Source organism: Coregonus lavaretus (genome assembly GCF_964263955.1).
Source record: "Coregonus lavaretus genome assembly, chromosome: 11".
NCBI classification, from domain to species: Eukaryota; Metazoa; Chordata; class Actinopteri; order Salmoniformes; family Salmonidae; genus Coregonus; species Coregonus lavaretus.
Window position 1 is genome coordinate 18,125,150 of NC_139998.1, and position 24,174 is coordinate 18,149,323.

General features: G+C 43.8%; 2 protein-coding genes across 4 annotated transcripts in view; both read right to left on the reverse strand.

Annotated features, from left to right (window-relative positions):
- LOC311137278 (SLIT-ROBO Rho GTPase-activating protein 1-like) overlaps nt 1-16,817 on the reverse strand; it is a gene marked incomplete at its 5' end in the record, with an annotated part of 153,124 nt that extends 136,307 nt beyond the window's left edge. For 2 of the 3 annotated variants that reach the window (XM_084171695.1, XM_084171694.1), the window contains one exon: nt 16,344-16,817. In XM_084171695.1, coding sequence (XP_084027821.1) covers nt 16,344-16,407 — 64 coding nt within the window. The remainder of the gene's footprint in view (nt 1-16,343) is intronic. The other variant, XM_084171696.1, reaches the window with a different exon arrangement.
- Nucleotides 16,818-20,323: 3,506 nt separating this feature from the next.
- LOC311137092 (ribitol-5-phosphate xylosyltransferase 1-like) lies at nt 20,324-23,867 on the reverse strand. The gene is made up of 6 exons (XM_084171425.1): nt 23,649-23,867; nt 23,259-23,438; nt 22,917-23,019; nt 22,494-22,808; nt 21,963-22,133; nt 20,324-21,605 (listed from the first exon to the last, which is right to left on the reverse strand). Exons 1-6 carry the CDS (start codon nt 23,794-23,796, stop codon nt 21,203-21,205), a joined length of 1,320 nt encoding a protein of 439 aa, XP_084027551.1. The 5' UTR covers nt 23,797-23,867; the 3' UTR covers nt 20,324-21,202.
- Between the last annotated feature and the right edge of the window lie 307 nt (nt 23,868-24,174).

Consider the following 24,174-nt stretch of genomic DNA (forward strand, 5'->3'; position numbering starts at 1 on the left):
ATAGCCAATACAATGCAGGAGTGGCTTTGGGACAAGTCTCTGAATGTCCTTGAGTGGCCCAGCCAGAGCCCGGACTTGAACCCTATCTAACATCTCTGGAGAGACCTGAAAATAGATGTGCATCCAACCTGACAGAGCTTGAGAGGATCTGCAGAGGAGAATGGGAGAAACTCCCCAAATACAGGTGTGCCAAGCTTGTAACGTCATACCCAAGACAACGAGGATTTAAGCGCTGCCGAAGGTGCTTCAACAAAGTACTGAGTACAGGGTCTGAATACTTATGTAACTGTGATAGTTGTACATTTTTTATACATTTGCAAAACATTCTAAAAACCAGTTTTTGCTTTGTCATTATGGGGTATTGTGTGTAGATTAATGAGGGGAAAAAATGATTTAATCCATTTTAAAATAAGGCTGTAACGTAACATTTTGAAAAAGTGAAGAGGTCTGAATACTTTCCGAATGCACTGTATGTCCATTTGCCAATCCTTCCCAAAGATTTATAACTAACTCAGCCCTACTGAGCAGCAGCCTCTCCCAATGGACAGGCTTAGGGGTCTGTCTACCTGTCTGTCCGTCCATCTGTTGGTCCTCTCAGGAGGTTCAAAGGAATGGATTGGCTGCCAGGCAGGGTGGGTGAAATCCCAGCAGCCTCGATCCACAGTGTGATCCAATTTCATTAACACCGCATATCTCATATCAGCACTGATGCAGTGCAGCTCCACACAGCTATATCCTGATTCCCATCCAGCTCATTACCAGGCTCTACAGTCAGGTCCGGTCCCACCCAGAGATCCCACTCCATGACTAACACCACAAGCAGAGAGGGGCTGGGGGGGGGGGTAAGAGAAGTGTAGTGCATATATAATGTGATTTGAATTTGCAGGGTTATGGAGTAGAACGGAATTCAATTAACCAGTGTCAGTTACAGCACATGACAATAGCCTGGGCTCCTTTTCATTCATCTGTTCCCCCTACAACAGTGCCACTTGAATGTCTTAAGGCTCGCACACGTCACACCGAATATGGATCTAGCGTTCGTATGCCGATCGTTCAACACGCTGTGTTTTAGGGACCACCCGCTGTGGATGTCTGACTGCCGGCATTTTATGTGATTCTACATGTAAAATAGGTGCGCACTCGGTTCGCAAATTACATTCAGAGGTGCTAAGTACTCTCGGCCAGTAAATGCCATTGGTGTGTCTGAGACCGCCTGGTATGGCAACTGCTCGGCCTCCAACCGCAAGGCACTACAGAGGGTAGTGCGTACGGCCCAGTACATCACTGGGGCCAAGCCTCCTGCCATCAAGGACCTCTATACAAGGCGGTGTCAGAGGAAGGCCCTAAAAATTGTCAAAGACTCCAGCCCCCCTAGTCATAGACTGTTCTCTCTGCTACCGCACGGCAAGCAGTACCGGAGTGCCAAGTCTAGGTCCAAAAGGCTTCTTAACAGCTTCTACCCCCAAGCCATAAGACTCCTGAACAGCTAATGCCACACCCCCTCTTTTTATGCTGCTGCCACTCTGTTTATTATTTATGCATAGTCACTTTAACTATACCTACATGTACATATTACTTCAATTACCTCAACTAACCTGTGCCCCCGCACATTGACTCTGTACCGGTACCCCCTGTATATAGCCTCGCTACTGTTATTTTACTGCTGCTCTTTAATTATTTTTCTTAAAACTGCATTGTGGGTTAAGGGCTTGTAAGTAAGCATTTCACTCTAAGGTCTACACCTGTTGTATTCGGCGCATGTGACAAATAAAATGTGACAAATAACATTTGATTTGATCCCTTACTGTTTGGCTTTGGGATGGGGCCTGGCATGGGAGGGGGCTGCACTGTTGTCCCGATGGCTTTTGTGGCCTGAGTGAAAAGCACAGCGGGGGGGGGGGGGGGGGGGCTTGTGTTTGTGCTCAGTTTAGTTTATTAAATGGCATCAAGGGTGAGTGCCCACAGATGGTGCTGTCAATCACCTACCGCCCACACCCATCTCCACACCTCCAGCGGTGAAGACAGCAAGGCACACTCGCAAGGCTGCAAACCTCGGCACAAAGCGGAGGGGGCTGTGGAAAACAGATGGTAGGTGTATGTGTGAATGGATGTGTGTGGTGCTTTTAAAAGACAACATGCTGCCTCAGCAGTGCTGACGGGAGAGGACGTGTTTTTCTCTGGCTGGAGGTAAGTAGGGGTAAGCTACATGTAGTGTTGAGTAAAGCTTAACCATGTATTAGATCGTAGGTAGGTAGTTAGCTGTAGTTAGGTATTGTATTTATTGTAGGTTAGTATTGTTGTTATTGTAGCTTTCCGTGGGTAATTTGTGGGTTAGTATCGAGGCATGAGGCTAGCTAGCTAGCGGGTAGCTATTGGTAACGATTAGCAACGCTGGAGAGCTGGTTCCAACGGTAATGTACTCCTACCCAACGTTTAACTTTTGCTTAACCATGTATTAGATCGTAGGTAGGTAGCTAGCTGTAGTTAGGTATTGAATTTATTGTAGGTTAGTATTGTGGTTGTAGTAGCTTTCCATAGGTAATTGTGGATTAGTATCGAGGCACGAGGCTAGCTAGCTAGCGGGTAGCTATTGGTAACGATTAGCAACGCTGGAGAGCTGGCTCCAACGGTAATGTAGTCCTACCCAACGTTTAACTTTTGCTTAACCATGTACTAGATCGTAGGTAGGTAGTTAGCTGTAGTTAGGTATTGTATTTATTGTAGGTTAGTATTGTTGTTATTGTAGCTTTCCGTGGGTAATTGTGGGTTAGAATTGAGGCACGAAGCTAGCTAGCTAGCGGGTAGCTATTGGTAACGATTAGCAACGCTGGAGAGCTGGTTCCAACGTTTAATTATTATTATTATTATTTTTTTTTTTTGTTGCGTTGTGAAGGGAACTCGACACGGACTTGAATTGTCTGTTTGGTGTGCTGACACACTCTTGGCAGTTTGTTGTGGCCAGGTGTTGATGCTAAGTTGTGTGTTAATGGATGCTAGCTTGCAGGTTGGCTACGGCGTCATAGCTAGGCTTCGTGGGTTGTTGTGGGTAGTTACTGTGTCTTGGCAGTGTCCTCGGCCGTGCCAGCTGTAGCACGAAGCTAGCTAGCTAGCCGTTCTTCAAACAGAGTCGACACAGTGGCCATTGCTAGCTACCCAACATGACCATTTGGCTGTACTGAAGTAGCTAACCACAATTTACTTGTCCTAGCTAGCCAACGTCTAATCACTGCTGCGTCATGTAAGGAACTTGACACAGACACGAATGATCTGTTTAGTGTGTTATCACAATATTGGTGGTTTGTTGTGACCAAGTGTTGGCGCTAAACGGTGTGTTATTGTTATTGGATGCTAGTCTGCTAGTTGGCTATGGAGTCATAGTTGGCTAGCTGAACAAAGTGGGTTGAGTCTACTCCTTTAAACATTGAACCGCTGTGGTTCACAACAATTCTGATTTCCAAAGGCGGAAGTTGGGAGAGTTTTTTTCTTTGGGTGGTTCAGTGAAACAATTTTAGTTTCCGAGGTAGAAGTTTTGGTGAGGGAGGCCCTGCTCTCTCCACTCCCAGATGCTTAGCCCATTTCATTCCGATCTCCTCTGCATTTTTGTAGCCATTTGCTACAGCCTGTCAACTATGCCTCTGCCTATCCCTGTTCTCTCCTCTCTGCACAGGCTACACAAACGCACCACACCGCGTGGCTGCTGCCTCTCCAATCTGGTGGTCCCTGCACGCACCACCCACGTGGAGTTCCAGGTCGCAGGCAGCCTCTGGAACTGCCGTTCTGCTGCCAACAAAGCTGACTTCATCCCAGCCTATGCCAACCTCCAGTCCCTCGACTTCCTGGCGCTGACGGAAACATGGATCACCACTGAAAACACCGCTACTCCTACTGCTCTCTCCTCATCTGACCATGTGTTCTCGCATACCCCGAGAGCATCTGGTCAGAGGGGTGGTGGTACAGGAATCCTCATCTCTCCCAAGTGGACATTCTCAATTTTTCCCCTAACCCATCTGTCTATCTCCTCATTTGAATTCCATGCTGTCACAGTCACTAGCCCATTTAAGCTTAATATCCTTGTCATCTATCGCCCTCCAGGTTCCCTTGGAGAGTTCATCAATGAGCTTGACGCCTTGATAAGTTCCTTCCCTGAGGATGGCTCACCCCTCACAGTTTTGGGGGATTTCAACCTCCCTATGTCCACATTTGACTCATTTCTCTCTGCCTCCTTCTTTCCACTCCTCTCCTCTTTTGACCTCACCCTCTCACCGTCCCCCCCTACTCACAAGGCAGGCAATACGCTTGACCTCATCTTCACTAGATGCTGCTCCTCTACTAATCTCACTGCAACTCCCCTCCAAGTCTCCGACCACTACTTTGTTTCCTTTTCTCTCTCACTCTCCTCCCACACTACTCACTCTGCCCCTACACAGATGGTAATGCGCCGCCGCAACCTTCGCTCTCTCTCTCCCACTACTCTCTCCTCTTCCATCCTATCATCTCTTCCCTCTGCTCAATCCTTCTCCCTCCAATCTCCTGATTCTGCCTCCTCAACCCTCCTCTCCTCCCTTTCTGCATCCTTTGACTCTCTGTGTCCCCTATCCTCCCGGCCGGCTCGGTCCTCCCCTCCAGCTCCGTGGCTTGATGACTCATTGCGAGCTCACAGAACAGAGCTCCGGGCAGCGGAGCGGAAATGGAAGAAAACTAAATTCCCTGCCGACCTGGCATCTTTTCACTCCCTCCTCTCTACATTTTCTTCATCTGTTTCTGCTGCTAAGGCCACCTTCTACCACTCTAAATTCCAAGCATCTGCCTCTAACCCTAGGAAGCTCTTTGCCACATTTTCCTCCCTCCTGAATCCTCCCTCCCCCCCCCCCCCCTCCTCTCTCTCTGTGGATGACTTCGTCAACCACTTTGAAAAGAAGGTTGACGACATCCGATCCTTGTTTGTTAAGTCTAATGACACTGCTGGTCCTGCTCACACTGCCCTACCCTATGCTTTGACTTCTTTCTCCCCTCTCTCTCCAGATAAGATCCTGCGACTTGTGACTGCAGGCCGCCCAACAACCTGCCCGCTTGACCCCATCCCCTCCTCCCTTCTCCAGACCATCTCCGGTGACCTTCTCCCCTACCTCACCTCGCCGATCAACTCATCCTTGACCGCTGGCCATGTCCCTTCCGTCTTCAAGAGAGCGAGAGTTACTCCCCTTCTCAAAAAACCAACACTCGACCCCACTGATGTCAACAACTACAGACCAGTATCCCTTCTTTCATTTCTTTCCAAAACTATTGAGCGTGCCGTCTTTAGCCAACTCTCTTGCTATCTCTCTCAGAATGACCTTCTTGATCCAAACCAATCAGGTTTCAGGACTGGTCATTCAACTGAGACTGCTCTTCTCTGTGTCACAGAGACTCTCCGCACTGCTAAAGCTAACTCTCTCTCCTCTGCTCTTGTCCTTCTAGACCTGTCTGCTGCCTTTGATACTGTGAACCATCAGATCCTCCTCTCCACCCTCTCCGAAATGGGCATCTCCGGCGCGGCTCACTCCTGGATTGCGTCCTACCTGACCGGTCGCTCCTACCAAGTGGCGTGGCGGGAAGCTGTCTCCGCACCACGTGCTCTCACCACTGGTGTCCCCCAGGGATCGGTTTTGGGCCCTCTCCTTTTCTCCCTATACACCAAGTCACTTGGCTCTGTCATATCCTCACATGGCCTTTCCTATCATTGCTACGCTGACGATACACAACTAATCTTCTCCTTTCCCCCTTCTGATAACCAGGTGGCGAATCGCATCTCTGCATGTCTGGCAGACATATCAGTATGGATGACGGATCACCACCTCAAGCTGAACCCTGGCAAGACGGAGCTGCTCTTCCTCCCGGGGAAGGACTGCCCGTACCATGATCTCGCCATCACGGTAGACAACTCCGCTGTGTCCTCCTCCCAGAGTGCGAAGAGCCTAGGCGTGACCCTGGACAACACCCTGTCGTTCTCCGCCAACATCAAGGCGGTGACCCGCTCCTGCAGGTTCATGCTCTACAACATTCGGAGAGTGCGACCCTGCCTTACACAGGAAGCGGCGCAGGTCCTGGTCCAGGCACTTGTCATCTCCCGTCTGGACTACTGCAACTCGCTGTTGGCTGGGCTCCCTGCCTGTGCCATTAAACCCCTACAACTCATCCAGAATGCCGCAGCCCGTCTGGTGTTCAACCTTCCCAAGTTCTCTCACGTCACCCCCCTCCTCCGCACACTCCACTGGCTTCCAATTGAAGCTCGCATCCGCTACAAGACCATGGTGCTTGCCTTTGGAGCAGTGAGGGGAACGGCACCCCTGTACCTTCAGGCTCTGATCAGTCCCTACACCCAAACGAGGACATTGCGTTCATCCACCTCTGGCCTGCTGGCTCCCCTTCCTCTGCGGAAGCACAGCTCCCGCTCAGCCCAGTCAAAACTGTTCGCTGCTCTGGCACCCCAATGGTGGAATAAGCTCCCTCACGACGCCAGGACAGCGGAGTCACTCACCACCTTCCGGAGACATTTGAAACCCCACCTCTTTAAGGAATACCTGGGATAGGCTAAAGTATTCCTTCTAACCCCCCCCCCCCCCCCAAATTGTAAAGTGGTTATCCCACTGGCTATAGGGTGAACGCACCAATTTGTGAGTCGCTCTGGCTAAGAGCGTCTGCTAAATGACGTTAATGTGCCCTTGAGCAAGGCACTTAAACCTAATTGCTCCTGTAAGTCGCTCTGGTTAAGAGCGTCTGCTAAATGACTAAAATGTAAATGTAAAATGTCTATAGAAAGTGTGCGAAATACATTAGCTTCTCTGAAGCCCAATCTTTATTAACACCCCTGTTCCCTGAGGCATTAGTGAGCTTAACAGGAGTAGGGGTTGAGCACTGTTAACAGATTCCCTGTTACTCTGTTAGAAACTCAGCTGACACTGAGGACTTGACTCTTTGGGGATGCCAATATGTAGTGATTTGGATCCGATGAAGATTCATGCCTTGGCCTGTATGGAAGTTAATGAGGCAATGTCTGTATTGTACTAATCAAGTCCAAAAGAATATAAAACAATGGAGTTCATCAATAATTTCTAATTTTGAGAATGGAGGAGGAAGGAGATTAAAAACCAACTTGCATTTCATTACTGTATTTCCGATCATTGTCAATGACAATGACATGTCGCCATTCACCCCTGCATAGCATGGGGGACTGTGTTCATTAACACATCTCCATTATAATTAGCTACACCCAGGAGTCAGCAGCACTGAGCCATGCGACCAGAGAGTTAACGAGAAGATGAGATGTCACCCCAAATAAGGTGGCGACGCTGACAGCTTAACTCACACTTCATACACCTATTATGATGTTTACCAAGAGAGGATAAAAGGTGATCATCGCGTCAACAGAGCATGACAATGCACAAGCCATTTAATCTCGCACCATTGTCTGCCACCTCAACCAGAATGCAATCACACAGACCAGAGTTAGAATGTGTCTCATAACCTTGCACATGATACCTTTTAGTCTGTTCCAGAATGAAGATGCTGAGAAAAAACAGCTGCCTGCCCATAAACTGCTCACTGGTGTCACCCAGCAGCCTCCTGGGAACAGCTAGACTGACTATATTGCTAATGAAAGTGATGGTTTTACATGCTCTGAGGCACCGCCATAAAATTGGCTGTGTGATCATAGGAAAGCCGATACATGATGTGGAGGGCATTGAGTCTATTACATACTGTAGGAAACAGCTGGCAACTAGGAAGTACACCCAGATTGGCCATTTGAAAAAAGTCCTGACCGTAGTCTTTTTTTGTCATTTGGTATAGACAGTAAAAAAATGAATGACCAACAGGATATCCTAAACCAGAGTTGAGACTTTATGAGACTAGTAGGCAGAGCAGACAGAAAACAGACAGCTCCCCATACGTTCAACATTCTGAGCAAGCTTTCCAAGAGTAGCTTGTTTGTGTATCTTTCCTCATTAGGACTATTTGGTAATGTATTGTAAAGAGAAGGTCTCAATGTTTTGGCAATCCAAAATGGTGGTGTCAGCACTCAGCTGCGCGATGAGCCACAGGTACAGCTGGGAATCATGTCTAAATAAAGAGCAAGCAGCTTTAGTGTACATGGCTCTCTGGATTACCACCACACATTTGGAATCACAGACTACTGTCTCTGTGACTCACCCACCAGCCATTCAGAGTACTGGGCCTATGTTTTGATTAGTCATAGAACTAGAAGTCAACTTATGTTTAGTTGTTATGAGCCATTAAATCATGAACATACACCATTTATTTTCTTCCAGTATACTCATACGCCACTTTTTGCTCAAGTAAACAAAACATGAATCCAGTACCACAAGTAAACAAAAGATGAATCTACTGTATGTAGACAAGCTAAACACAATATGAACGTCCTTTGCCCCAATACAAATCCATTCTATTAAATCTTAACTAGATCAACATACATGCATACATATGGACAACACTCCCAGCCATTCTCATCAGCAATGCCATTTATTTTCTTCCAGTATACTCATACGCCACTTTTTGCTCAAGTAAACAAAACATGAATCCAGTACCACAAGTAAACAAAAGATGAATCTACTGTATGTAGACAAGCTAAACACAATATGAACGTCCTTTGCCCCAATACAAATCCATTCTATTAAATCTTAACTAGATCAACATACATGCATACATATGGACAACACTCCCAGCCATTCTCATCAGCAATGCAGAGGGACGAACATCTCATTTCAAAGGCTGTGTGGCAGACCACAGAGGCACCCTTTATGATGGTTTAGGACAGGACCCGTCACCAGCTCGTGGGGACTGGCCGACAGAGTCACGACCCGGGACAACAGACGGCAATGCCATCGCCAGACATCAAACCAACAAGAGGGGCCTCTCGGGGCAAGAGAAAACAGACAGGGGAATGTTGTTGTCCTCTGTTCAGAATGACAGATGAAGTCCTATTTCACACAAACCCCTCACCTGGCTTAAATAATGAGCTATCCAATGTTTCATAATAATACATGGTGTATTGGCCTAAGTCAGTGAATAGAACACATGGATGTCTTGATGAAGTTTAAAATCTGATGTTAATTTCAGAGTTGCAGACTTCCCAGTAATATAGCCAATGAATCATTTCCTTTCATGTCCATTTGGTGGGGAAGAATAAAAAGCTGCTCCTGGAAGACGCTTAAGAAATTAATGCCAGTTGAATGACAGATTAGGCTTTGATTGAAAACACTGCCAGCCAGCCAAGAGAGACTGCCAAAGCCAGACAGCAAAGAACTACAGAGGATTAAATACGAGGATAAACTATTGACTTAATAATAATCACTCTTAGCTTTTCTCCATAAAGCTCACAGAAGTTGCCAGTAGAGAGTAGGAAATGCTTTATATTTCTTTGTAAAGTAGAATTACTGGAGTTGATGTCAGGCATATCTGTCAGATGGATAACATTTGACTGCTAGTTGATAGGATACTGGAGGACAAAAGGGTCCTCTTAGACAACTATTTGTCCAAATAAAGCAGCCCAGTCCTTATTATTATTATTTTTTTTAAAGAGGCAGTGAGGCTGGGAAGTAGCACATCAAACAGACTTTCCTTTCGGGTTGCTTGTTGTTTTGCTCCTTGAGTAATCAATGTCTGTACAAAACTTGCCTCCGGCTTCAGAAATGCGCATGTAAAAGGGCCCATGAGCACCAACATGTGAAGTTCATAGGAGCATGTCAAATTGGGTGTCAAATTAAAGCTAAGAGTCTATAGTTTAGAAATTAAGACATACTGTATATACATATTTCAACAATTTTCCATCCTAAACATTAGGAATAAGCAAAGGATATGATTTGTCAAACAGATGGAAAAGGGGTGTTAGAAATGTTCTAACAGAAAAAGTCTTAAAAAGGTATTAGAAATACATCAAAACACAATAATGTTGAAGTAAAGACCCCTGCCAACTAATATCAACACTTATAGTTTCAGAAAAAAATGCCTGCCTTCTGTAAGTGTAAGAAACATTGCCTTGTTATTCCATTACCAAAACCCCAATTTCTCTCCCTAAAAGGTAGACCTATCAATTAGTTAGTGTATTTACTGATATCAAGTTTGTTTATGAATTATTAAGTGTTTAAAATGCAAAATCCTGTTACCAAACCGGTAACAGAATTTCAGAAAAATCAGTAAATGGAATTTCTGGATTTGAATCGGCTACAATGGGAAATCATAGTAGTCACAAACCACAGTTGGGTCAACTGCTACTGTCCTCCCTTCCACTGGCATACTGTTGTGTGCAGCTGATAACGGTTTTCTTTCTATTTCTGTCTGGTGGTCAAAGCGAATGTGAAAAGTCTGGACAATCCCTCCCTCTCTCCCTTCCTTTCTCTCTCCTCTCCAATTCATGTCACCTCTCCTGGCTCTTACTGACACCTACCCATGAGCCCCCTCTCTATTTACAGTAAGCAACATCCTCACCCACTGAACACCGACCGATACCGGACGTCCATGAACGTTGAAAAGTAGTTGAAATTTGGTCAGTTGGCCCTGGCCTTGATTTCAACGTCCACAGATGTCGTTTTTTGGTCCGGTCCGGACCAGCCTTGCTTTCAATGTTCACAGATGTCTGGACCGGCCTTCATTTTCCCCAAACATAGACATCCATCATCGGCCCAAATCTGAACCAATCATAGACCTCTATGTTTCACAAGTTTGGACAGCACAATACAGTAGAGCGCAGTAGAGTACAGTACAGTAAAGAAAAGTAGAGTATTAGTTCGGTACAGTCATGTACAGCAGAATAGAGTTCAGTACAGTACACAGTAGAGCACACTAGAGTTGAGTACACTATAATGTACTGTACTCTACCGTTCTGTACTCTACTGAGCTCTACTGTGCTGTCCAAACTTGTGACACATAGACGTCTATGATTGGTTCAGATTTGGTCTGGTCCAGATCAACCAAATTTGGTCTTGTTTGGTGGCGGAGCTCATTAAAATATTAGCCAGTATGTAGAAAAATACCCAAATATGCAAAGGAGGATATTGCATATTTCTACATTTGTGTACCTATTTAGGATACATCACCATGAAGAGAATGGCATTCATATCCATAATTATGCATTTCTGTGTAGTAAAGATCAAGGACCCATGATGAAATTCTGTTACCGGGTGTAAATCCACTTCACTTACAGTAGTTCAATAACCAAAATATTGTTTTTTGACTCAAGGTGTCATTTCATAGCTGACACCCCATTCTTTCTGCAGACATCTTTGAATCTTAATTCAGAGCAGATATTTAACAGACTTTGGAAAACGTGGTCACATAAGAAACACAGGAAAATGTTGCCGAAATTCTGTTACCAAACTTTGCATCTGTACAGTACTTCCAGTAAATGTGTTTCTGTAAAATGTTTAGTGTAAATTGTTAAAAACAGTCCTTGTGCATAGAGTTATATGGTTTGTTAAACTTTGAAATCAATGTTTTTTGTCAAAGCTGCTACAAAACTGGGGTGCCAAAAGGATTTCACAACCTTGTGTTTACAGTGAATGGAGAATGTTATGTTTTTAGTAAGTAGCCTATTTTACAAGTATAACTCATGACCTTGATTTCTGTGACACCAAATGTCTTTATTTTGAGCCGGGTGGAGCCTAGTAGGGCCAGGACAATACCAGTATTGTGATATTTTTTCCATGGCAAAAAATGAAAACACGAAACAGACCAAACTCTTTGGTCCTTCATAAACCTGCTGTATGTAAAATATTGTGTACTATAGCTTGGGAGATAAATAAATGTTACTCTGAATGGCAACATAATTATTTTTGTTTCCAACATTAGGGCTGTTTTCCTAAAGGAGTTAAATCCGCTTCGTGTTGTTTCCTTGCCGTGATACTAACGAGTATCGCGATACTTGTATCGTCCCAGCCCTAAACAAATGATACAGTGACAGCTTTAGCTGAGTATGAAAATGTGAAACACTGTTCCTGTGAAGGGTCAGGATTATGGTGAATGAAAGAGCCAAGGAATTTGTATACAAATCAAGAGGCTAGGAGTAGAGACTCGTGGCAATCTAGCCTTAACATTTTAAGATAGAAAAAAGATTCCAAGTATAGCCACTCTTTCACACTTGTATCACACAGACTAGTCTATGGCCAATGTGTAAGGGAGATATCACGTGCATTCCCTTATTTCCAAATGACGCTGAAATCATATATTACTTTTAGTGCTTCCTACCACTATTCATGACAAACTGGCTGGCTATATAGGACGACTGTACAACACATCTAAGGTAAATAATCTGAAACAGACACTTATCACACTGAGTAAACAAAAGTTAGAGATTTACCATGCAAAGAGGACAGCAAGGTACGCAAATAATTGGACAATGCCATCATGGAACCCTCCCCTTAACCTAATAATGGGGTAAACTCAATATTTCTCAAAATGTAATATGTGGTAAACTACATTGCTTATCTACAAACACAACTGTAAAACCAACAGCCAGATCAAGGCTGATCGGCCATAGAGTAACACGTTGTCTGTCTGTGTGCTCTACTCAGACCGCCGTTCCCCATGAGGAATGCTCCAGTTTCTCTCAGTTGTGTAAGCTGTGTATTATTACCGCTTTGCATTACAAACGGAAGGTCCCGCACCCAGTGTCTCTTATGACTGCGCATCACCCTTCTATTACAGGCTGAAGGGCCTTAGTTATCACAGGTGAAGGTGCTGCACACATTCCTCGCAAATGAGAGCTTCTCAAGCGTACACAATCTGGTAACTCCTCAAGCGGCATTGCTCCCTCTCTCGTTCCCCCCCACCCCTCTTTCTGGATTGAAGGTTTGCTACGGAGACGTGAATAGGCGGTATTTCAGAGCTCCCAACAGCTCTGGAGACCGGCAGTTCCTTGGCTGGGGGCCAAGTCCTCATGGTTACCACAGAGCAGGAGCAACTGCCTCTTTCCTGTGCACTTTTGTCTGGGAAAAAGCCTTCGGTCTGTTTGCAGGGGTTTGGAGGAGACTGGAGAAGTTGGGAAATACATGTAAACGTCACCAAGCCAAGCATCAAGAGAAGCACCTGTATAAACCATGTATAAGCACCAGGTTTTATTGGTAGTGTTTGTTATTTGTAGACCCAGGCTAGTTTGAGGTGACGAGAACACTCCAAGACAAAGTGGAGCTATTTAAATCAGTACCTTCTGTTAAGAAGGATTAGGTTACGCCTGAAATAAGATTTGGGTTAGACTACTTTTACTGACCTGTGTTGCAGACAGTGACCGATGATGGTATATTTGACATGAGGAAGGCAAAACAAGTGAACCCAAAATAGGGGATCGAGCATTTGAGAACAGTGAGGATAAAAGGGAACAGGGAATACAGACTGACAAATGCTAATCTTTCAATCTACCTGAATAGGTTTCAATCTGTCTCAATATTCAGTCAGACTTGTATATAATATTGGATACTAAACCAGAATAGAATAGAACAGAGTTTGTTCAATTCTTTTTACGTGGCCCAAACATCTTTTTGATCTCTCATCAGTGACTGAAGCCTGGCAAAAGCTTTACGAGTCATTCCACTAAGCTATACGAGTCATTCCACCTCAAACAGTACAAGAAAGAGGATCGACACCCACCATCTCAGATTGTTCTGAAATAGTTTCTGTAGTTAGAAACAGATAAGATTAGCATTCCTGAAACATTATTTTGATGAACTATAATTTGATCACTGAGAAATTAAGCTAATTGACTGCACCCAAATTGGCCATTTTTAATTTATAGGATTCATATTATCTTCAAAAAATATATTACACAACATCCAATTTGGACTATAATTTTTCCTAACAATGAGTAAGACATGAGAAATCCACAGACCTCCCACACCAATCCCACCCTGACAACCAGTATACAGTATCAGTTCTCTATGTCTGAGAAGTAGTATGGAGCTGCTGCTTGGAGTATTGCTTCTTCATCTTTTGTCATGTATTCCCTTTGAATCTGGTGATGTTTTCCCCTGTTCAGAGAAATTAGCCATTGAAGTCACTTGCATTATTTACCATAAATAGATGCTGCTGTTTCTGCTACTGCCACCACACCCTAATATCAATTTTGCTGGATTCTTGTGTTTATTAAATGGATCACAAAATTTTCTTTGCAGCTTTGGGTAGAAATCCAATAGCTTTTGCTCATGATGAAAATAAATGGTGTGGTCATCCTCACAATTCAAGCCAGTCCTCTTGGAAAGCAATTCAGTTTGTCCTTTTGTTTTGGTAAGATTAAAAAAATGCAACAATTCAAAACATACACAAACATCAACGACATCACACCTGCCCAGACCCACCTGCTCATACCCATCTCCAGCGCCCGCATCACTCTCCGCCACATGGCCTTTATTTCTCTCCGTTGCCCACACACATTCAACATTTAGATAATAAAGCATTTGACCTTTCCATTGTGTTAATGAAGGAGGATTTGATGATTTCCAGTTTTTAAGTATACGTTTTTTCAGGATGATTGACGAGAAAAGTATCGTCCAACCCATCGGGTATCTCACTGCACCCTCATATGCCATGTCTTGAAATATGCAGACAGACGGATTAAAAGTTAATTTACATCGTAATACTTCTGACAGCCAACTTTCTAACTCCGCCCATAACTTTTGGACTTCATAGCATTCAGTTTGTCCTGCTCTTAGGCTTAATTTGTGTCCAGAAAACAGCCCCTCTGTGTTTGGTTTATTCCCTTCAAAAAAGGTCTGGATTAGTTAGACCATTCTTGGTGAACAAGTAAACCATTAGGCTACAGCAGTTCTAATGGTTTCAATGTTATGGTCTCTAATGGTCTTCAATGGTAAAAGTCCCAAGCAAACATTGTATAGTGTTTTATAATGGTAATGGTGTTGGGTTCAATGGTAAATGTCACTATTCACACTACATATAGAGATGTTTTTTAAATCATTTTATTGAAAGCCATATGACTGCCATGCAATTGTTTATAATTGTATTATTTTATTAGGGTTGTCACAACATTTTAGTCACTAGCTAAGTTCTCCATCAAAAGTTTGGGACTTGTAGTAAAACTCTTCATATGGGAATTGCACCATACCGATAGCCCTCTCAGGGAGCTGCCATTTGATGGACTATTCAAGGAGAGTTGGGTTAAAGCATTCAGTTGCTAAGAGAAGGTCAAACTGAAATTCTTTCATGGAGGACTGGCTTGACCACACAATTCATTTTCATCATGAGCAAAAGCTATTGGATTTCTACCCAAAGTTGCAAAGAAAATGTTGTGATCCATTTAATAAACACAAGAGACCATTAAAATGGATGAAAGGGTGCGGTAGCAGCAGCAGGAACAGTGCCATCTAGTGGGCACCCCACATCCCCCCCGGGCACCCCCCCATCCCCCCCGGGCACCCCCCCCCCCCCCCCATCCCCCAGATAGTATATGAATCAGTGGAGGCTGGTGGGAGGAGCTATAGGAGGAGGAGCTCGTTGTAATGGCTGGAATGGAATTAAAGGAACAGGGCCAAACATGTGGTTTCCATTTGTTTGATACCGTTCCATTTATTCCATTCCAACCATTACAATGAGCCCGTCATCCTACAGCTCCTCCCATCAGCCTCCACTGATTAATATATTATCTGGGGGATGGGGGGTGCCCGGGGGGGGGGGGGGGGGTGCCCACTAGATGGCACTGTTCCTGCTGTAGAATAGCAGGACATTTGCTTTAAAAATGCAAATTTCTCTCAGCCTCGTTACAAAATGTGTAGAATAGCATGAGATTAAGTATAAAACTAAAACATTTTCTCTTAGCCTCATGGGTAAATGTGTAGAAAGCAGGACATTTGCTTTAAAAACAATTCACTCAGCCTCATTGCAAAATGTGTAGAATAGCATGAGATAAGATATAAAACTCTGCTCCATGGCAATGTGTGTAGAATTGCAGAAAATTAACTTTAAAATAGTAACATTTTCTCTTAACCTCATGGCAAAATCTGTACAATAGCATGATTATTGCTCAGACCTTGAAACTACGGTACGCAATTGACCCATACATTTTTTACACATTTACATTTTAGTCATTTAGCAGATGCTCTTATCCAGAGCGACTTACAGTTAGTGAGCGCATACATTTTCATACTGGCCCCCCGTGGGAAACGAACCCACAACCCTGGCGTTGCAAGCGCCATGCTCTACCAACTGAACTACATCTAATGGTCTGGCTGAGTTTAGCCCTTGGACACGGATTTGGTTTATTGTCATTCAATAGAAGTTAGCCTCATAATGGGGATAGAATAAAAGTAGGCTAAATTATGTTCATACAACATTATAAATAAACTTACCTTTAACTTGACTCTCGTAATCAGCAATGATTTCTTTATCCTTTTTGAACTTTGTATTAGACATTTTCAGGTCGATTCAGAGTAGTTAGGAAGTTAAACTATTAGTCAACAAAAAAAAGCAGCTTTTCAAGAAACGTTCAGTCCATTCTCCTACACGAGCAGACTATTGCTGGAAAAGACTAGGCCAACACGAAATCCTGATATCAATCAATGAAATCACAGATAACCGCTGGCTATGCCGCGGAAGGCAGAGCGAAGATGTCGAGTCGGTGCAACAGCATAACCTTTGATAATCAGATCATCCACGCAGTAAAGTATACAATTTTCAATGCAGGTAGAGAAGGCGCGAGGCTTTATTGCACGCGGAGTACCAATTATAGTACGTAGACTTTAATCCTATACTTCCTTTGGTGCTCTCTAGTTTCCCCGGTCCCACACTTCCCATTTGCCTCGTTGTTTCTCCTAGACAAGACTGACTGCAGCACAGCTGCCGGAGAGTCACTGTGGAAATGGGAGGGATCGAAGAGGCATAACGGAAACAAGACATGGATTGACATGATTTTTGTCTAACCAGTAGTGCCAATTACAGGGGCGGACTGGGGCAAGAATTCGGCCTTGGCATTTTATCCACACAAGCCCACATCACTGCGAACTGCGAACTCACCTCACACCTGGCACCAGCCCATGATTTGGTCGGACCCCCAGGGGGCCCCAATTGATTTAGTTAATCATTCCCACTCAGATATCATATTAACATGGCATAAGTAATTACGAAATGTGTCGAATTGCATGAAATTAGCTTTAAAACTGACACAATTTTCTCCACCCCATCGCAATATGGGTAGAATTGCAGGAAATTAACTGTAAAACTGCAACAACAATTATCTCTGCCTCATGTCAAAATAAGTAGAATTGTATGAAATGTTGCTTAAAAACTGCAACATTTTATCTACGCTCATGGCAAATGGTGTAGAATTATGGGAAATGTAATAAAATTAAAATTAAAATCTCCCCACCATCAAGACGGGGGCCACTAAAATGTTTTACTGTGAAATGGGGTGCCCCCACCAACTTAATCTTGCTTAGAGCCTCCAAAAGGCTAGAGCTGGCCGTGCAAGGCTTCCAGTACCAGAGGCAGCAAAGCAACCCCACAGCATTATCAAAACTCCCCCATAATTGAGGGTGTTCTTTTCTTTGGATTCTTCCTTTGGTTTTTGGTAAACATTGGAAGCAGGGGCAGACTTAACGATTTGGAGGCCCCCAGGAGAAGGTCTTTCCCGCAATTGCATTTTTAAACGTTATACAATCAGGAAACATTTTTCTCTCGAGCGCATGGGGGAGAGGAGAGTGGCTCGCTCATTACAGCAGCAGGTCCAGCGAAACAGACACAGGGGCAGGGCACACACTTTCATTACAGGAATCATGAGGATAATGCACTACACTGTTTGACCAAGTCATGGCTGTAGCCATCTGAAAAATAGGACATTTACATTTACATTTTAGCAGACGCTCTTATCCAGAGCGATTTACAGTTTTAGTGAGTGCATACATTTTTTAATACTGGCCCTCCGTGGGAATCGAACCCACAACCCTGGCGTTGCAAGCGCCATGCTCTACCAACTGAGCTACACGGGGGGCAATTTAGAATGTGCTCTTTCTATGTTTACAGGCATTCTTTCCATTTTTTACGATCCATGATCTTGGCTGTCTAACTGATGACAGAGTCGGAGCAGGTCTCTATGCTGATTTTGCATTTTCACATTGAATGTGAGTTTGCGTGACCTCAGCTCAGCCTATCATTAAACTGGGCCTGCCCATCTTGGTAGGGGGGCCGGTCGTTGTCCAATGATCAGCCAAAGGCTCATTATAGATTAGTATAAAATTAAAATACCTTAACAGGCCCATGGGCCACTGGCCATGTCACATTTAATTAATTATTATTTTTAAATTAAATAAATATTTTTGTGTGTCAATTTTGTGTGTCCAGCCCATCTGGCATTTGCTAGAATTGCCAGATGGCCAATGCGCCCATGGCCAATTATGTATTCTGATAATATCAGTGAAATCCCTGCTAGAAGTTTCCCAGGTATGTACAGTTGAAGTCGGAAGTTTACATACACCTTAGCCAGATACATTTACACTCCGTTTTTCACAATTCCTGACATTTAATCCTAGTAAAAATTCCCTGTCTTAGGTCACCACTTTATTTTAAGAATGTGAAATGTCAGAATAATAGTCGAGATAATTATTTCTTTCAGCTTTTATTTATTTCATCACATTCCCTGTGGGTCAGAAGTTTACATACACTCAATTAGTATTTGGTAGCATTGCCTTTAAATTGTTTAACTTGGGTCAAATGTTTCGGGTAGCCTTCCACAAGCTTCCCACAATAAGTTGGGTGAATTTTGGCCCATTCCTCCTGACAGAGCTGGTGAAACTGAGTCAGGTTTGTAGGCCTACTTGCTCGCACACACTTTTTCAGTTCTGCCCACACATTTGTTTTGAGAAGGTAGGGGTGGTATACAGAAGATAGCACTATTTGGTAAAAGACCAAGTCCATTATATGGCAAGAATAGCTCAAATAAGCAAAGAGAAACAAAAGTCCATCATTACTTTAAGACATGAAAGTCAGTCAATCCGAAACATTTCAAGAACTTTTAAAGTTTCTTCAAGTGCAGTCGCAAAAACCTTCAAGCGTTATGATGAAATTGGCTCTCATGAGGACCGCCACAGGAATGGAAGACCCAGAGTTACCTCTGCTGCAGAGGATAAGTTCATTAGAGTTAACTGCACCTCAGATTGCAGCCCAAATAAATGCTTCACAGAGTTCAAGTAACAGACACATCTCAACATCAACTGTTCAGAGGAGACTGTGTGAATCAGGCCTTCATGGTCGAATTGCTGCAAAGAAACCACTACTAAAGGACACCAATAAGAAGAAGAGACTTGCTTGGGCCAAGAAACACGAGCAATGGACATTAGACCGGTGGAAATCTGTCTGAGTCCAAATTTGAGATTTTTGGTTCCAACCATTGTGTCTTTGAGATGCAGAGTAGGTGAACGGATGATCTCCGCATGTGTGGTTCCCACCGTGAAGCAGGTGGTGTGATGGTGCTTTGCTGGTGACACTGTCATTGATTTATTTAAAATTCAAGGCACACTTAACCAGCATGGCTACCACAGCATTCTTCAGCGATATGCCATCCCATCTGGTTTGTGCTTAGTGGGACTATTATTTGTTTTTCAACAGGACAATGACCCAAAACACACCTCCAGGCTGTGTACGGGCTATTTCACCAAGGAGAGTGATGGAGTGCTGCATCAGATGACTTGGCCTCCACAATCACCCGACCTCAACCCAATTGAGATGGTTTGGGATGAGTTGGACTGCAGCATGAAGGAAAAGCAGCCAACAAGTGCTCAGCATATGTGGGAACTTCAAGACTGTTGGAAAAGCATTCCTCATGAAGTTGGTTGAGAGAATGCCAAGAGTGTGCAAAGCTGTCATCAAGGCAAAGGGTGGCTACTTTGAAGAAACTAAAATATTTTGATTTGTTTAACACTTTCTTGGTTACTACATGATTCCATATGTTATTTCATAGTTTTGATGTCTTCACTATTATTCTACAATGTAGAAAATAGTAAAAATAAAGAAAAACCCTTGAATGAGTAGGTGTGTCCAAACTTTTGACTGGTACTGTAGGCCTCCTGTAGCTCAATTGGTAGAGCATGTCGCTTGCAACGCCAGGGTTGTGGGTTCGATTCCCATGGGGGGCCAGTATGAAAAATTTATGCACTCACTAACTGTAAGTCGCTCTGGATAAGAGCGTCTGCTAAATGACTAAAATGTACTGTATATTCAGCAAAGCAATGTGTACTGAAATTAATGAGGCTCTATTGCTCCATCTGCTGGAGATCATGTTATGGTACAGATTCATTTTCTCTCCAGTCTCATCAAAAATAACAAACATTTACAATTTAACAAATTACACATTTTAATGGCAAAACAAACAGTTTACAACATTTCACAGAAAACAAGATGCAACAGGAACAGTGTTAATAATTTGTCAAGCTCTAATGTATTAACAGCATGAAAACATGAGGTTATCGTTTACCACAGGATATGGTTTACTGCAATTGCATTGGCGATAGACCTACGTCTGTCACAATAACAAGCCCTACATAGTTTAAGGACAGGTCTATGGTAAACGTAAAGGAAAATTAGATATCCAGCCGACAAATATCTAGATGGGTAAAAATCAGAGGAGGCTGGTGGGAGGAGCTATAGGAGGACGGGCTTTTTGTAATGGAATGGAATAAATGGAACGTCAAACATGTGGTTTCCATATGTTTAATGTGTTTGATACGGGTACATTAATTCCATTCCAGCCATTACAATGAGCCTGTCCTCCTATAGCTCCACCCACCAGCCTCCTCTGGTAAAAATACAATAACTGGGCCTTACTGAAAGGTCGAATACAATGTTGCTTTGGAGTGTGCATTCAGAAAGTAGTTCAAGAGTAACTGAAATCCCTAATATTTTATGTTACAACATAAATACAAATTAAATACATGTAAATCTTGAACTATGTAAAATAAAATATGGAGAACAACAAGATTTACAGCCACCTCACTCTAATATAATTCACCCATAGACTGAAAGAAATGTTTTGTTTGAACATTATCTTGTGTGAGAGAAAGTTGTCAGCTACCAGTGGTAACTTTACAAAATGGAGCCATAACCCCACATAAATCCAAAAAAATGTGGCTTTTCTCCCTCAAACACACTGCCAATGAGATCCACATTGTACCTCGTAATTATTTGCCATTTTGTGTTTTCCTCTGAGCTTTAAAAAGACTTAGCTGTTTTTGAAGAAGGCCTCCTCTAAAACCTCGGTGAACCTGTCCTTCATCTGCTGGCGGAAGCTGCTATACCACTCCAGCAGTGTCCTCCTCCTCTCAGTCCTCTCCTCCTGGGTCATCCCCTTCTCCTTCTCCAGGAGGCCTGGAAGCTCCTTCCAGTCTTTGAGAAAGATGAAGGGAGCTCCTGCAGCTTTGAGGAGACGCAGTGGGGAGCTGCGTGCAGCAGAGCACCCACCTGGGGTCACAATGTCCTCCACCACGGGTACAGAGCCGTAGGCACAGGCCTCGTAGATGCGGTAGCACTCCGTGTTGATTCCCACGGGGCAGAGGGTGAGCTCGCTTTGGGCCAGGGCTGTCTTGTACCGTCTCAGACTCTCCACTGTCTCCTGAGGAAGCCACCTGATGCAGGAGAGGAGGAGGGACAGTATGGTCTAGTGAGCAGAGGGTTAATTTTAATGTATTACGTATTTAAACTGTGCTTCTGTTGTGAATATATACACAGTACTTGTAAATTCCCCTTTGCTCTTCGTGAATTTTTAAATGTAAAGATCAAAAAAGGGTTGAACTGCTATTTGAGTGTGTTGACTCAATTGATATTGATATTAAACAAGGCCTCCCAACAAAAGTATTTCCAGTGAAGTGAGCTACTAGAGGTCCAAACCTCATTGAGAAAGACAGGATGCAAAAATTGGACTGAAAACCATTAGCGTGAATTGATACAGTGCTTGACAGTGACAGCATAGCATAGTGAAATACTTCTCTCTGGCAGTAGTGATGCACTCTTTGTCCAGTCCTGTTTGTTTCAAGATCCCCATGAGTGTTTCCCTCGAGGAGTTCTTGTAGACAGTTCCCAGGAAGTTACAGAGGAAGGGCCTTGTGGAGCTCACCATCTGGGAGTTTGGCATGACCACAGGAAACTGCCTGTATCTGAACAGAGCGGGGCATACAGATCCACTTTCAAAATATGCTCCTTTCTGGTGCAATGCTATACGTTATGTGTTAAAATTGACTACTATGAAACCTACAATGGAAACATGAGTGAAAGAAGGGAAAAGTATATGGTGAGGGAAGAAAGACAAACAAGAAATGAAGAATTCTGAAACATGAGAAAAACTCAGAGAAACCCTCAAACTAAATCAGGGCCTGTATTAACAAACTGTTTCAGAGTAGGAGTGCTGATCTAAGATCAGGTCCTCTGTCCATATAATTATGATCTCAAAGATAAAACTGATCCTAGATCAGCACTCCTTCTCTGATACTTTATGAATACGGGCTCAGATGACCTACGTGGCTACTCCGAGGGGCCACTGGAAGACATCCTTGTCGTTGACCCAGGGGCTGTCATAGACCAGGAAGAGCAGGTCCACAAAGCCCCCGTGCCTCCTCAGGTAGGGGCTGATCCAGTCGTTGGTGCAGCGCTCGCTGCCCAGCAGCACCACAGCCACACGATTCACAGCGTGGAACTGCATCAGGGTCTGGACATGCTGCAGCCATCGGGTGGCGTAGGAGATCTTCTGCTGCTCCCGGCCGTTCAGCACCAGAACCACACTGTCTGTGTCCAGAGGAACGTGGCCCTGGATCACCGCTGGGCCTGTGTAGAAACTATAGAGCAAGAGGGTGGGGTGGGGTGGGGGGCTGTCAGAATAGCTGACATCAGCTAAATCATATGCATCTTATATTGTGATAGAAGTCTCATTTGTGATGCCTTACCTGAAATCTATCTTTCCTGCCTGTATCTCCCCCTCTCTCCACTGTGCTGTTATGTCAGTGGGGTTGAGGGGACCTTCTAAAATATGTTCCCAAAGGTAAAGTCCTGAAAGAAGAGAAGAGTTACTTCAGAGTGACAATGTCCATAAGAAGGTTTTTTTTTTTCACCATAATGTAGCTTAACACTGTAAGAGGAAGCATCAAGCAACAGTATGAAAAATTTATGCACTCACTTAACTGTAAGTGGCTCTGGATAAGAGCGTCTGCTAAATGACTAAAATGTAAATGTAAGAGATAAAGCAAAAGTGTACAACTTATCACAGAGGATCCCTAAAAAGGCATTACCTATGGCAGCTTTCCCCCAGATTTGAACTTTGTATCTCTTGGGCCTGTTCTTATCAATGTGCTCCTGGTATTGTTTGAAAGCCCCCCTCTGTTTGTGCAGAGCAGAAAGCGCATCAGCCTGCTCATCCTCCCAAGGGTTCCACACCTCATCCCCAATGTAAGCAGCCACAACACCACCAGCTGTAATCGTCAGAACAACAGTACAATAACACTTATTGGAGCTAGCTAGTTAGAGGTCTTCAAATAGCCAATTCAGATGACCTGTCCATAACCATCGCAGGGTATTCACGTGTTGACTGTATATGATCATTTACAACATTGGACATGACCCAAAAGCTATGGACAGGGAGTTTATTTTGTCAGCTAAGTAACGTTAGCTAGCTAGCTTACCGGAGGTTGCGGCTGTGATTTTCTTCACCACTCTGTGGACACGGGTGATCACCTTCGTATTAAAAAATACATTGTATGCAGCATACAAGGAAAACACCACATAGACAAAAACTATCAGGATGAATATTTTTCTGTGTTGTTTTTTCATGTTTTCCCTCTCACGTTACCATTCTGCACACGAGTACCAGTATCTGTACAGTTCGTTGTCTCAGAAACACTGAAAAGGCGAATGTTTACAGTTCAAGGACCCAGCTCAAAGGCTGGCCTAAGATTTGCCGGAGAAAAAGTATTCCCTTTTTGGAATTCATCTACGTGAAGCATCTTCTCACGTAATAGAGAACCGATTTTATATTTTGATAATTAATTCGACTTTTGTGGCATAATTTATGAAAAATACTAAACAAATTGCTTACAAAGATGTTATAAGAATCGAGACTCCGTGCTAAAACATAATTCCGGATGTTACGCAGGACGTACCAAGGCAGAGGGAGAAAAATGCCGACTTTTTCCCGCGTGGAGCAGCGTG

Bases quoted from the DNA above. Each gene is read 5' to 3' on its own strand.
- LOC311137092 (XM_084171425.1), bottom strand. From the start codon at position 23,796: ATGAAAAAACAACACAGAAAAATATTCATCCTGATAGTTTTTGTCTAT. The intron at 23,439-23,648 runs GTAAGCTAGCTA...TGACGATTACAG, and splicing joins AATCACAGCCGCAACCTCCG to CTGGTGGTGTTGTGGCTGCT. The intron at 21,606-21,962 runs GTATTTCACTAT...CTCCTGCATCAG, and splicing joins ATCACTACTGCCAGAGAGAA to GTGGCTTCCTCAGGAGACAG.